The sequence below is a fragment of the Rhinoraja longicauda genome, chromosome 6, assembly GCF_053455715.1.
Source record: "Rhinoraja longicauda isolate Sanriku21f chromosome 6, sRhiLon1.1, whole genome shotgun sequence".
Taxonomy (NCBI): Eukaryota; Metazoa; Chordata; class Chondrichthyes; order Rajiformes; family Arhynchobatidae; genus Rhinoraja; species Rhinoraja longicauda.
The window spans coordinates 52,801,065-52,817,033 of record NC_135958.1 but is presented as its reverse complement, the minus strand read 5'-3'; the positions used below and the strand labels follow the sequence as shown (position 1 = coordinate 52,817,033).

The 15,969-nt window shown below is 39.3% G+C and overlaps 1 protein-coding gene across 1 annotated transcript in view; it reads right to left on the bottom strand.

Moving 5' to 3' along the window:
- The window catches only part of cox10 (cytochrome c oxidase assembly factor heme A:farnesyltransferase COX10), a 123,982-nt gene that overhangs the window by 101,762 nt on the left and 6,251 nt on the right, over window positions 1–15,969 (bottom strand). The window contains exon 2 of the mRNA XM_078400959.1: window positions 8,035–8,174. Coding sequence (XP_078257085.1) covers window positions 8,035–8,174 — 140 coding nt within the window. The remainder of the gene's footprint in view (window positions 1–8,034; window positions 8,175–15,969) is intronic.

Here is a 15,969-nt window from a genome sequence, read left to right as displayed (position 1 = left end):
AGCTGCAGAACCTGACACAAATATTCCATATGTTGACATGAGAAGATATTCATGCTCTTGAGAAGGAGTAACCCCGACCAACAAGACAGACAAGGCCTACTATTCCTGAAGCACATGGAAATGTGGTGCAAACATTTCCTTCAAACCATTCTTTAAAAGTTCAATACTGATTCCTGGCCAAAATAATCGACTGGCTTATTCTTTTAAAAGAGTTTTTAAAAAAAATTCTAGTTTAGTTTAGTTTAATTTAGAGATGCAGCACAGAAACAGGCACTTTGGCCCACCGTGTCCGCGCCGACCTTATCCTTATTATTAGCGATATCCTTACACTAACACTATCCTACACACCCGAGGGACAATTTACAATTTTACCAAAGCCAATTAACCTACAAACCTGTACGTCTTTGGAGTGTGGGAGGAATCCAGAGCAGGCGAGAAAACACACGCAGGACACAGGGGCCCTGCCAATCAGGGTCTGAGTTTATGTGAGCCAGTTGTATTTGTATGACATTTCAGCATTAGCCTCGTGTGCAGTAAGGAGAGGCTAATGCTGAAATGTCAAATACAACTGGCTCAGGATGAGTTGTTCCATACCAGGATATCCAAGATGTCCTCATTATTTAGGAAATGGGGTTTCCCCCTTCCGTCATAGATGAAGCCCCCACACGTTTCTCCTCGGTACCCCAGAGCTCCGACCTTGCTCCCCCTCCCCTTAGTCGCAACAGGGATAGAGTCCCCCTCGTCCTTATCTTCCACCCAATCAGCCATCGCATACAGCACGTAATTGTCAGACATTTTCGCTACCTCCAACGGGATCCCACCTCTCATCACATCTTCCCATCTCCACCCCTTTCGCCTTCCGCAGAGACTGCTCCCTCCACAACTCCCTGTTAAACTCATCCCTTCCCACCCAAACCACCCCCTCCCCAGGTACCTTCCCCTGCAACCGCAAGAGATGCAACACCTGTCCTTATACCTCATCCCTTGACTCTGTCCAGGGACCCCTTTCAGGTTAGGCAGAGGTTCACTTGCACCTCCTCCAACCTCATCTACTGTATCTGTTGTTCACAATGTGGACTCATACATCTGCAAGACGGAAAATAGAAAAGGCAATCGTTTCGCTGAACACCTTCACTCAGGCCGCCTGGACCTACCTGATCTCCCAGTTGCTAAACACGATAATTCTCCTTCCCATTCCCACACTGACCGTTCTGTTTTAGGCCTCTTCCATTGTCAGAATGAGGTTAAATGCAAATTGGAGGAAAAACAGCATCTCATATTTCGCTTGGGTAGCTTACAACACAGTGGTCTGAATATTGACTTCACTAACTTCAAGTAACCCTGGCATTCACTCTTTCTCCATTCCTCCCCAAGCCGTCACACCAGCTTCGTGTTCTCACCCAACAACAGCTAACAATCGCCTGTTTCCTTTATCATCATTACTTTTTTGCATATCTTTCATCCGTTGTTCTATATCTCTCTACATCATTGTCTTTCTCTCGTTTCCCTTTCCCGTGACTTTCAGTCTGAAGAATGGCCTTGATCCAAAAGGCCACCCATTCCTTTTTTCCTGTCCCACTGAGTTGCTCCAGCTTTTTGTGTCTATCTTCGGTATGAATATTAAATTGTCCAACTTGCATCCCTTGCATCCCCTCTCTCTCCACCCCTCTCCCGCCCTAGTCGTCGTACTAGTTTCACTGTTGTCTTGCTGAGCTTCTCTCATTGCATCACATTAACACCTTCTCCCCAACCAACAATGGACCATTGCTCTTAGGGCTCTAGCTTTTTGTGTCCATAGCCATGAGATTTCTTGGTCTATTTTACAGCAACATGTAAATTTTTGTCAGTAGCACGCCATGTTCAGGAGTGTTCCGAAGTGTCTATAATTACATCCATCAGAAGAAATCTGTTGAATAGCAACTCCCCACCATTAGTCTGTTAAATTGCCAAGTAGCAATCCTCGTTTAAAGTTTCGAAACGTAAATGAAAGCAAAGTCTTCAAATCGAAGCTAAACAAGATACAAAAGTATATTTATTTTTAATGAAAGACTGCAATGGATTCATCAGTCCTTGAAGAATTTAAGTTTTTTCTTCCCCAAATACAAACATGTTAAGCAATCAAAATAATAATTAAAAATAATCACTCACATAACAGCACAAACTAAAATATAGGTTATAGCATGTAGGTAGGTGCCTTTCTTCACTTCAAGTCTAAATATAGTCTTGTTGTGATAAAACATAAGCTTGATAATAATAACGCACAACTCAAAGTATACGCTTAAAGCCACGGGCAAAAGACAAAACTCTAAGAGTTCAGCTCATTTTCTAACAACAATACAGGCCGAGACAAGACCACAAGCTTTGAAAAGAGCAGCTGTCTCTTCTTGTCCTTAAAGTTTCTGAATATTTTGCACCATTTTCTGGAGTTATCTCCCACTGATCTGATGACTTATCTGAGCCAATGTCTTAATTTACAAGTACCAGAAATAACTTTCATATTTACTTGTAAGGCCATTAAATCATCTTTAGGCTTTAGAAATACAGTGCAGAAACAGGCCAAACAAGTGATCAAGAAGCTTAATCTTTTCCTTCCTCTAAATTTCTCGAGCATCTTATTAATGCCAAAACTCATGTCCTCTTTACCCTCAACTCTAGTTGAATTTGTCAGGTTTGTCCAACTAACCACAAACAAAATTCTTTCCAAGACCTCAGTGCATTCATTATTCTGAAATGCCAGCTTGCCATTAATTATCTACTTTGCTCTCCACTTGCTTAGAATAACACTGCTAAGTCATCTCTCCAAACTGTAGCCAAAGCAACTCCTCTCCACATGGCCTCTCTTCACTTTCATGCACAATTATTCATTGAGCTCAGTTAGAATCCTTCTTCATTCCGCTGAAGTTGTACAGGGCATTGGTGAGACCACACCTGGAGTATTGCGTACAGTTCTCTTCTCCTAATCTGAGGAAAGACATTCTTGCCATAGAGGGAGTACAGAGAAGGTTCACTAGATTGATTCCTGGGATGGCAGGACTTTCATATGAAGAAAGACTGGATAGACTCGGCTTGTACTCGCTGGAATTTAGAAGATTGAGGGGGGATCTTATAGAAACACAAAATTCTTAAGGGGTTGGACAGGCTAGATGCAGGAAGATTGTTCCCTATGTTGGGGAAGTCCAGAACAAGGGGTCACAGTTTAAGGATAAGGGGAAAGTCTTTTAGGACCGAGATGAGAAAGTTTTTTTTCACACAGAGAGTGGTGAATCTATGGAATTCTCTGCCACAGAAGGTAATTGAGGCCAGTTCATTGGCTATATTTAAGAGGGAGTTAGATGTGGCCCTTGTGGCTAAAGGGATCAGGGGGTATGGAGAGAAGGCAGGTACGGGACACTGAGTTGGATGATCAGCCATGATCATATTGAATGGCGGTGCATGCTCGAAGGGCCGAATGGCCTTCTCTTGCACCTATTTTCTATGTTTTCTATGTTTCTATGTTTCCACTGCTTACTATCATCTTCATCCTGCCCTTTGGCAATGTTGTCCAAAGAAATGAGATTCAAAGTGTATGTGAAAACCACCCAATTTCACCACTTCTCCTGACCTTTCCACTGCAAACTTGCTCTCAACGTCAGTAAAACCAAGGAACCGATTGTTGACTTTGACAAGAGGAAAGTTCAGGATCCGCAAACCTGTCTCCATCGGTGGGACGGCAGTGGAGAGTCAAAAACTTCAAATTCCTGGGTGCGCATCTCTTTGAAGATCTATCCTGGATCCAGCCCACTGATGCAATCATAAAGAAAGCCCATCAGCGCCTCTATTTCCTGAGAAGATTGAGGAGATTCGGTATGTCAGGGAACATTCTCTTGAACTTCTGCAGCTGTACAGTAGAGAGCATGTCGACTGGTTGCATCACCTTGAATGCCCAAGAATGAAGAAGATTGCAAAAATGTAGTGAACACTGCCCAGTCCATCATGGGAACAGTCCTCCCCAAAAACTACAGCAACCAGCATCATTAGAGACCCACACCGCCCTGGCCACACTTTTATCTCACTCCTGCAATTGGAAAGAAGGTATAGGAGGCGAAAAACAAGCATCCTGTTTCAGGAGCAGCTTCTTCCCTACAACCATCAGGTTTTTAAACAGTACAACCTCCAAATAAGCTCCGAACTACATAGACTTGGGGGCATTGTATTTGTTTTTTACATGATTATTTTATATATACACCGAACCTTTGTTGTTTATTATGGTGTTTACAGAGTACTATCTTTACGTATCTGTTGTGCTGCTGCAAGTAGGAATTTTGTTGTTCCGTTTCAGGATATATGACAAAAAAACACTCTTGACTCTTTGCATTGTCAGGCTCTCACTCAAGGCATCAATAAATTATGCTTATTTCTTTAAAACTTAGGTAGGTCAAAGCCAACATCTTCCGCCTTTGCCACAAATATAAACAACTTCCTTCTCCTCTCCAGTCCCCATCTTTCGGCTAAATCAGAATTTTCTAAACCTGACAGATGTTACGCAGAAGCCAATTAACTTACAAACATGCAACTCTATATGGAAGGAAACCAGAGCACCCGGAGGAAATGCACGCGATCACTAGGAGAATGTACAAACTCCGTACAGACAGCCCCCAACTGTCAGGATCAAACCCGCGTCTCTGGCACTATAAGGCTGCAACTCCTTTGCTGCTGTGCCACTGTGCTAAATGCATTTACAATGTGCTTTGTAACTTGTGTGATTCAAGTTTGAATTTTGATCAGATCAAAATATTCAGCCTTCAAAGGAACATTTTCATAAACTATTTCATAACTTTGCCAGTTTTAGTCGTTACATTGGTATGACATGTAAATAAATTGTGGTACAAAACCATTGGCGTATGTAGATGTTATATTTATCACTGAAAGAATCAATTCACTGCCCAGTTAGGATTTATAGCAATGGCAGTTCAATCAGCATTCTATCAGCTGTGACTGAAGTATAATTCTTTGAATACTTCGTATTAGGTCTGTTCACACGAACAATGCAAGAATAAAAACCACACATTTAAGCGATCAGTGATACTTCTGATCTCGCTGGCCAAAATGTTAAAATCACCCACAATGTAAACTAAATCATTTCAACTCAAGGTAGGAGTCCCGGATACACGACTCACAGATTAAACAATATACCTCTCCTCGAGTGGAGTAAAATAAATGGTAAATCCTCCTGAAATGTGAACAAAGGAGGCAGAAATTATAATGCAATTCAGCTTTTGCACGAGTAAAGATGATTGAGATAGAAGAGGTGGTCACGTTCCTGAAAAAAAGAGAATCTCGATTTCTGGGCATAAATAAAAAAGATAGGGAGAAGAGGATAAATGTAAATGAGAAAGGAAGTTATAGTAAAGGAAAAAGATAATTGCAGAATACACAACAGGAAAAAAACCCCATTCAAATCCTCAAAATGTCAAATACTTGTGTGCAACCTGTTATTACTCCTTCTCAATCAGCTGGACCACTGTTGGAACAGAGAATAAATACTTAACACAAACAATCCACTTCTACCTACTCAAAATCAAAAGGGGACCCATTTTTTTTAGCCTGTACTTGTCCTGTAGAAACACGCAAAAAGCAGAAGTGACTCAGCGGGACAGACAGCATCTATGGAGAGAAGGAATGGGTGACATTTCAGAACGTCACCCATTCCTTCTCTCCAGAGATGCTGCCTGTTCCGCTGAGTTACTCCAGTTTTTTGTGTCTATCTTCGGTTTAAACCAGCATCTGCAGTTCCTTCTTGCACATCTTGTCCTGTAGAATATACATCTTCCTACCATGACTCTATTCTTTCTTTCCTTGTCCAGTCTTTTCCTATCCATGACATCCTTGTCCAGTCTTTTCTTATCCATGACATCTTAAAGCAACCTCTACCATCTGGAAGTTTTCCGTTTTTGGTCCCAATTTGCTCATGGGCATCAATCTCTCTACAAATCATCAGAATCATCTGAAAACTCTTCTTTTTTTTTCCTTGACAGAATATCCAACTTGCCCACTTCACCCATCATCTGCCCTCAGTTGGCTGAACTAATTTTCTTGTTGAACTCACTTCCCCTAAATCAAAAGTGTACCCATGGGAACCTGCAAGAGTCCACGCTATACTCATCCCTGTAGAAAATGTGAAGCAGATTTTGTTTCAATCCTTCACAAAACCTCTCCCCTGCCTTTTATTCTGGTACACCAATCCAGATCCTGATCTTGATCTTGAACTTTGTCGTCTTTGCTGAAAATTTCTACCCAGATCTAATTTTCAACCTCTAACTCCTCCTTTCTCCTTTTTGGGTACTCTTTCTCTATCTCAAGAAATGGGTTATAATTATTACATCTATGTCCACAGATTCCCACAGCTACATTTATCACAGCTCCTCTCAGCCTGCTTCTTGTAAAAAAGTCTATTCCATTCTCCATTTCCCCAGCTCCAAGAAAACAGTTGTGATCATGGCAGTTTTTGTACCAATGCTTCCAAGTTATCTTCCTTTTCCCTTCACTGTAGTTTCTCCTTCCTGAAGTTGTCAAGGCTTCCATGTGTTAATTTCCCATGTCCGGCCTTTTTGCTCTGAACAAGCATCTGATTCCTCTTCACCTTCTGTTCCACTGGCCTCCACATTCAATGGATTATTCTCTGTAATCTCCATCACCTTCAATGCGATGCCACCATCACAGGTCTTCTTTTCCTTATTAAGCATTCTGAAGGGAGAGTTCCTGCTGTGACTCTCAACACCCACTCTCCGTTTCACTGCCCCCTCCCCGTGCAGCCACAGGAGCTGCAACAACTGCCATTTTATCCCTTCCATTCCCAATTTGGATGAAGTGCAAGTAAATTGCTAATTCAGTGGAAGGAAATATCAATTTACTTGCACTTCATCCAAATTTAAGCACGGCGTTTGAAGCTTACAACATTATCTCTGCTGAATTGGAGAAACCCAAGTCAAGATGGGTTAAATGCTTCGCAGAATATGTCTATCTATTCACCAAAGGTGATCTTGAGCTTCCAACAGTCTATCGCTTTATTTTTCCAAACGCTGTGTGCTCTCAATGTTCGATATCTCACGCTCCATTGAAGCCGAGCCCAAGATCAAAGAACAACTTCCCATCTCCCATCAAGGTGCAGTACATACCTCAGTTGTCACAGTTAATTCAACAATTTCAGATGATCCACTTTCCAGTTTGCACCAGCATTGACCAATTCTGATGGAAGGTTAAGTAATGTTAATTCAATTTTTCTCTTCCCAAGGGTGCTACCCAACTTCTGGCGATTTCCAGCATTCTCTTCAGATTTTCAGCCATTGTAGAGTTCTTTGACTCACACTTCCGGCATTTGTTTCTCTTTCCTCTGTCGACATCAATCTCCCTCTGACAGACGTGCAATTGACAAGTCTTTGTTATCCTCTCTCAGTCAGCACCCTATGTGTCATTCAATCTCCATCGGTCTGCATCTGATTACAGATATTCCCTTTATTATTTCCACTCATCCCCTTTGCGCTAATTTAAAGAATTATATCACCATCCAGTATTGTAGAAATCCTGTAGTTAAAATTTATTTAAAGTTTGTTTTAAAAACAGGATAGCTATTAAACTGTCATTATATTTAGTTTAGTTTAGAGATACAACGCGGAAACAGGCCAACGAGTCCACACCAACCAGCGATCCCCACACATTTACACTAGCCTACGCACACTACAGACAATTTACACTTATACCAAGCCAATTAACCCCCAAACCTGTACGTCTTTAGAGTGTGGGAAGAAATTGAAGATCTCGGAGAAAACCCACGCGGTCATGGGGAGAACGTACAAAGTCTGTGCAGACAGCACCCGTAGCCGAGATCAAACCCGGGTCTGTGGCGCTGCAAATGCTGAAAGGCAGCAACTCTACCACTGCGCCACTGTGCTGCATTTCTTCCAGTCGTTTTATCCCCAATATCCACTTAGCTACAATTTCTATGTTGACAAACACAAATTCACTTTGGCCTTACTATACTCAAATATACCTACTAACCTGGCATTTAGGAAGGTAAAAATGTTGAATCTGGAGCCATTCCCCATTTCCTGGTCTGTAGCGGTGGACGATAATCTTTGGAATTTGTTTGATGACAGCTATTTTATGAAGAGGCTTGAAAACACACAAACCCAACCGACCTAGGTAAGGGAAAGAAAGCAAACTATTAAGCCACAGGAAATAAAACTTATACTTTATAATATACCATCCATTCAGCTGCCAAAATCTCAGGATTTACTCAAAGACAAATTATTTGTTATATATCATTTTGCGCATGATTTCCATTTCCTTTTGGCAAACACTTCAGATAATCAGGAAGGTTGAGATTTTTTTTTATCAGCTACTCTTTCATATTTGGCTAAGTGGAGTTTTAGGATGGTGGCGTGTGATATACAAGTTCCACACAACCATGAATAATCATCATATTAATGACAAATTTGTCGATGGTGACAGGCTAATGTTATGTTAAAACAGGTTATCTTGCACAATAGACTGAACAAATGACAAGTTTTGGATTGAGTGTAGGTGACAGAAAGCAGTGACCCATTAAATCAGATACATCTTCACTCCCTCTAAATGTGTTGATCAGCTGAAGTTTTTTCCCTGATAATTTTGGTGCAGCTTTCCGCATAATTAAAGTGACCAGAGGATCAACACAATTAGTAGCAACTCTTTCAGAATCCATGATTAATCTCTTTAATTTATCCCGTGTATTAAAAAACACATGGACATTAATTAGCCCTTAGCCAATGTACTTGCTAACACACAAAAGTTATTGCTAAACTTTATTATTTACAATAATTTATTCATGAGAAAAGGAATTAAATGGTTGCTGATGTAAACATATAATTTAAGTTTTTTTAAGAGATACTGTGTGGGAAAACCCACGCCGACCAGCAATCAACCCGTACACAAGCACTATTCTGTACACTAGGGACAATTTACAATTTTACCAATGCCAATCTCCTACAAATCTGTACGTCCCTGGAGTGAGGGAGGAAACGAGCACCCAGACAAAACCCACGCAGTCACAGGGAGAACGTACAAACTCCGTACAGACACCACCTGCAGTCAGGGTTGAACCCAGTCTCTGGCGTTGTAAGGCAGCAACTCTACAGCGGCGTCACTGAACCACCCCAATCTTAACATTCAACTTTTTCCACAGTTAAACCAAATGTTTTTAAGTCACATTAAGATATTTGAAATACCTGTTAATTTTCCGTATTTCAACGTAACTGTTGAATCTCTGTTATACGCTAAAATAGTAGGAAACGCAGTAATTTCTTAGAGAATCTCATTAATTTCATGTAGATTCTATCTTTTGTCAATTATGTGTCTTTATGTACAGTAGATCCCCGTTCATTCAAAACTCAAGAGCATAACTGATTGTTACAGCACTGAATTAAAACAAATAGTTTTCATTTGCTACTTTATCGCTGGGATTTTTTTGCCTATTCTACTCATATGCACATGAAACTTGTTATGAAATAATCAGACACAGATGTTTCACACAAAAATTGTGCAACATTAACACTGAACACATTTCTTCCAACAAGAAATGAATTTCATTTTGTCATATTCACTGTTCCTGGAGAAACAAATCCAAATTAAAAGCATTAAATGCAGATTGCTAAATGTTTTTTGCTGTGCTCCTCTGGAAAGAGAGATTTTTCTGCAGCCCCAAATTCTCTACTCTGAACATAAGCATTGCTTAAAAAGCTGCAGCTTTATTTCTGCCCCTTCTCTAAATTCACCGCATACTCATAACACCCCAACCACACCCAGTTTGAAAACTTATGAATTTGGAGATTTGCTCACATTTCACTATGGGAATAACATTTGGTATTTCAAAGAGAATTCTCTTGAATATCCACATGTGCACAGTAGAGAGCATATTGACTGGTTGCATCACGGCCTAGTTTGGCAACCTGAATGCCCAGGAGCGAAGAAAGTTGGGAACACTGTCCAGTCCATCAAGGGTTCTGACTTCCCCACCATTGAAGGGGGGTGTGTGTGTGTGTGTGTGTGCGCGTGCGTGCGTGCGTACGTGCGTGTGTGTGTGTGTGTGTGTGTGTGTGTGCGCGCGTGTCTGTTCAGAACACGCAGAAATGAGTGTTCTGTTTTCCGCCCGCACACAGAAAACAGAACACTCATTTACCAGAAGATGGGCACAAAATGCTGGAGTAACTCAGCGGGACAGGAACCATCTCTGGAAAGAAGGAATGGGTGACGTTTTGAGTCGAGACCCTTCTGCAGACTGGGTCTGAATATCCAGTCTTTCCAGTCCAAATTAACTAAAGGTTGGGTTTTCATTTGCAAAAAAAGATTAAACTATTCATTCGTACTGCTGCGAATTAATTCATACTGCTACCAATGAAAATAAATGGCAAGTACCTGTACTACGAAATATGTTCCAAAAATGTATAAACAACCTAAATTGTACTTTTACAAGTTTCGGCCTTAATTACAATATTTTTCTTAGACACAGATGCCAATCATTCACAAGCTAGCCCGAGGCATCTTGTGTGAAAATCCATTGTCCAGAATTTAATTAGGTAGTAGTTCCACTACAGGTCACATTTATGACAACACACAAATTTTTATTAAAATGAAAAAAAAATGCGCATCTGTAAATGCTGCCGAACTTAGGCATGAGGCAGTTTGCAAGCAGGCATCAGGTTTCCAGACCAGGAACTAAAGTGACAGGATGCAACAATAATTCTTCCTCATGATTTGAATGGAGTTGCACATCTTTCATTTGAATAATTTCAAACACTGCAGGAGAAAGTCAAGCATTTGATATGGCAAAGCCAGATATTTATTGTTAAGCTACTGTACTTTACACTAAGTAAACATAAAAAAGAACATTTATAATCAATCTGTATAACTTATCCTCATGTAATAATATAAAAGCTCTCATTTCACTTCTACCATCGGAAAGACGACCACCAGGATAAGAACAGCTTCTTCCCAGCAACTATCATGCCCTTGAATACTACACAGCAATAATCTCAGACGTCTTTAGACATTGGTTGTAGCACTATTACGGTTACCTAGTATTATGGTTATTAACGTATTAAATTATTGATTATTGCAGGTCATTTATGCATATTGCATTTACGGGTCTGTTAATCTGCAGTGAGTAAGAAATGCATTGTACTGCTGCCAGTATAAATGACAATTAAACACTCTCGACTCTTGAAAATACTGAAAGGCCATCCTTCCCATTATCATTATGTCATCCCAGTCAAGATAAAACAGCAGTGATTTGCCGCAATATCACATCACTTTGCCTGGAATTGGCCAGCACAATAGCACAGCCACAAGTGCCACTGCCTCACAGCTCCCCATGATTACATGGGTTTCCTCTAGGTTCTTTGGTCTCCTCCAACATCCCAAAGACGTTTAAAGGGCGGCACGGTAGTAGATTTGCTGCCTTACAGCTCTTGCAGTGCCGGAGACCCGGGTTCGATCCCAACTACGGGTTCTGTCTGTGTGGAGTTTGTACGTTCTCCCTGTGACCACATGGGTTTTCTCCGAGATCTTCAGTTTCCTCCCACACTCCAAAGATGTACAGGTTTGTAGGTTATTGGCTTGGTGCATGTGTAAATTGGCCCTAGTGTGTGTAGGGTAGTGTTAATGTGTGGCGATCGCTGGTCGGCGCAGACTTGGTGGGCCAAAGTGCATGTTTCCACGCTGTATCTCTAAAAAAAAAAGTGCAGAACCTCTGTCTATTGGGAGCTGTAAGGCAGTGCCTCTTCTGGCTGTGCCACTGTGTTGGACAACTCCAGGCAGAGTGATTTGATAATATGGCAAGTAACTGCCTTTTTCAATTGCTCACTGTCAATTGGCTTTAGTGGGTTGGTCAGTGATGGAACCTGGGGGAGCTGATGAGAACCTGAAGCATATAAAGACCAGAAGAATGGATGACAAGTATTTGTTTAGCGAGGCAGATGCTTATTTTCCATTTTGTTAAGCCACACACAATGTTACAAGCCAGTAATAGTCACCCATCCCTAGTTGCTGTAAAAAAATCAAGAGGCAATTACATGAGCAACACAGAAACGAGATTAGAGGATGGCAAATAACATCCTCAAAGTGTTTATCTCATATGCCGACACTCATCCCAGTTGATTCCTTATATAATGAAAGTGGAGTAATCGACGAAGAAACAACTAGAGTCTATAAGATAAAGCAAGAGTTGTGAGAAGCATCGCTTCAAAGCCACCCATCTTGTACAAAAACGTGATGCCACGTCACATTTTAATTTACTTGTAATGCAAAATGCCGTTTTTCTTTAGGAGATATAAAAATGAAATAATACAATGACTATTTTGATTCAAATTTGCCTCTCTTTAGACCGAGTTCCTCATCTCTGTTATGTTTAGATGGGGGAATAGCTTGTCATTATAAACATCATTTAATATTTTCAGAATGTTAAAAATGAACTATCACCGCATAAAATCCTCTTCACCATACTATCATTCCATCCGTCCATCATTCCTGCTGCTCTCTTTCTCTGAAATAACATTGTGAACACTAGGTTTTCATTGCAGTTTTGAGAATTATTCAGTGAACAGTTTTCAGAATGATTTTCTTGTGCCAGCCCATAAATCATCAGATTTGCTGAACTTACTTTCATAAATTATCACGATGGGATTGTTAATTTGGAGTTTTAATCTTGAAGGAAATTGCACTTGTTTACAATCATTTCAAAAACAAATCCAAAGCTACATCTTTCATCATTTTAACATCTACCACCTTAAAGCTATCTTTAAATTAAAAATACTTATATTTAAAAAAATACAATGTTTAAAATGTATTTATTTTTAATTCTATAAAAAGGCACAAAGTGCTGGAGTAATTCAGCGAGTCAGGCAGCATCCCTGGAGAACATGGAAGAATTTATATTCTTCATGGTCAAATATCTCGAAAGAAGACAGGACTGCAACTCTTAATTCCTTAAAATAAACGGAAAATTGCCGATCATAATTTATTGTCCATGGTAGTGCTGCATAATGCTGCATTACAACATTACAGTGCTACATAACAACATTACTGCATCATTGCTGTGTACATTCTACCTAACTGAGATAACCATAAATGAACCTTTGAAGAAAATTTAAGACAGAATGGACAATAACAATTGGCAGAAATTGTTTGGTGCTAAAATACACTCACGTTTCTGCAAATGTTCAAGACTCTCCTTTGGTGCATGAAATGGTCAATTCCCAGGTAAATAGATGAGAAACTTGCAAATCACTGCCACCTACTGAATGTTCCTCAATACATACAATAAGCAGCAAACAAAATTGCCTGACAAACTATCCAATTGCACCTACGTGTATGAACACTTGTTATAGAGTTATGATTTTACAAATCAAATATGCGTAATAGCAATACAAGTGTTATGAGTGTAAACTAATCTCAATAAAACTGGAACAATCATGCATTACCTGAAAACCAATCCAATATTTCAATCGGGTTACAACAAAGAAACCAATTGTTAATTGAAAGTTAAGCAGTACTTTACTAAATTGTAACCTGTACCATTTCAGAATAATTGTCCATAAAATCCTTGCAATCCAATTAAAAAAAAAATTGCAATTAATTCAATGCCAGTAAGAATAGCCAGAACATTGAATATAAATTTGGTTTTATCTAAATATAGTCAATGACCAGTAAATAACGTGCTATTTTGGTAATGTCAATTTAATTCAGTGTGTGACAAGGTAATCTGTCTTCCACATCAAACATTTCCCTTATATCCAAATACATTAATTCAAGCGTCCAAATAAGATATTTACACCTAATTTCACCAAACAGAAGATACACAAATCATTAGACCGTTCATGCATGACTTGAATGTCCTGCACATTTATCACACTTTTTAAAAAATCACTTAAACAACAATTTACTCAATTTTCCAGAACATTGAAGCACTTGCTTTAATGCAAGCACGCTGGATAAGATGGCAACTGGGATTTGTCTTGAATCGGATAAATGCAGATCAATTTTGTCATTATTCATGCTCTGCACAAATATTTAGTTGAAGCTCTCCACAAACACATTACTCAAATTCTTACATCTATTGAACCCGTTGGCACCAATTATGTAGAGATGGCCTGTACAGATGAACTAGTAGTTCTCTATATTACATTTTCAATCCAGCAATTTGGGAAAAATTGTGCTTTTATAGAAGAAAATTTGGGTTTATATCATATCTCTGTGATGCCCAGGAGTTAAACCAAAAGAGAAAACTGCAATCCCCATTTTGCTATCATCTAACTAAATTTCCTGAGAAGAACATTACATTAAGCCAACAGCAACATGTTCACCTATTTCGTTTACCATCTTCAGAAAAATTATTTATAGAGTGTTATTCTCACGATGCCTAAAGCAAATTGATGAATTTTTGAAATATTCTCATATATTCTCATGATGCCTCAAAGCAAATTAATTAATTTTTGAAATGTCCACGTTCAAATGCCTCACAAGCTTCGGAGGAGATGAATAATATGTTGATGTTTCTGATGGCGATACTGAGGAATGAATGTTGTCCAAAACATTGTGCTCCTCTTCAAATATTGCCAGGGAATATTTTACATACATCTGAAACTCAGATATGATCTCAGTTAATTATTTCATCAAAAAGATAACAGAAGAGAAAGCAATGCCATTTCAAGTTGTACCACTGGCAGTTTCAAGAAGTCAAACAATTCTAATAAAAAGCAGCAGCAGAATAATCTAATCAGTTTAAAAAAAGCAAAGCAGATTAGCAAGGTCATTAAAATAAAAATCAAAGCACTGGAGCCAATTTCTGGAGGGACAGACTAAAAAGCAGAGGAGTAATATTACACTTCAGCATAGCCTTGAACCGTTCTGATCCGCATATGACAAAAAAAGGAGAGAGCCACTGGAGATTTTTCTCGGATGATACCGTGACCAAGAGATATGCCATTTGTCAAGATTATAGTTAGGGGCATAATATTGAAGCAATATATCTGTTAAAGGCCTTAATGAAAACGGCTTGCTGTCATAAACTGGTAAAATGTGGGGTTGAATAAAACCAAGCTTTACTTTCAAACCATTGTTCATTAGATGTTTTTACTGAGTTCCGTGATTCTTCATTCCAATCTGAAGAAGAGTCCGGACTGAAATGCTGCCTCTCCATTCCCTCCACAGATGCTGCCTGACCCACTAGGTTCCTCAAATACTTTGTTTTATATTCCTGAGAGGTTTAATAAGGATTAACCATGAACATAATTTAGTCATCAATACAGCTAATCAGGAGATTCTGGGAAAGATATTTTCCTCCAAAGGGCAGTGGCAATATAAAACTCCTACTTCAAGGAGTCAGGTAATGAGGGTAGAAGCTACATTTAAGGGGAGAAAAGTGGTGAAGGGAAGAAGTCAGATTAGATGAAGAAGTGTGAAAGGGGGTTTATGACCTAAATGGATTAAATTGCTTATTTCAATCCAGTAAATGATGCATAAATTAGGTGTATTAGCAAATACAAAATACAAATTCCTTTCACATAAATAAAAAAATGCCATGGTTTAACAACACCTTTTTAAAAAACATATTCTCTCATCTTTCTCCAATGGTGAGGTAAATCTTTTTACAATGCAAAGAAGAAATGCACAAATTTAGCACCAACGATCATAATTGAAATTATTCTAGACAACAGAAATAATGATGGAATTCAGACTGACAATCTCACACCTCACCAACTTTGCTCTCTAAAATCATCTTAGCCAACTTGAATACTTTCATTTTCTGTTGTAATATTTCTCTCTCTTCAATTCACCGCAGTGCTCAAAGTGATTATTTAATCTATTCCCTCATTTTCAGATAAAAGAATGTGGTGAAAATAAAGATGGATTGCCTGACCTCTTTAGCTTTCTGGCCCTAAAGCAGCACTTTTATTTTAA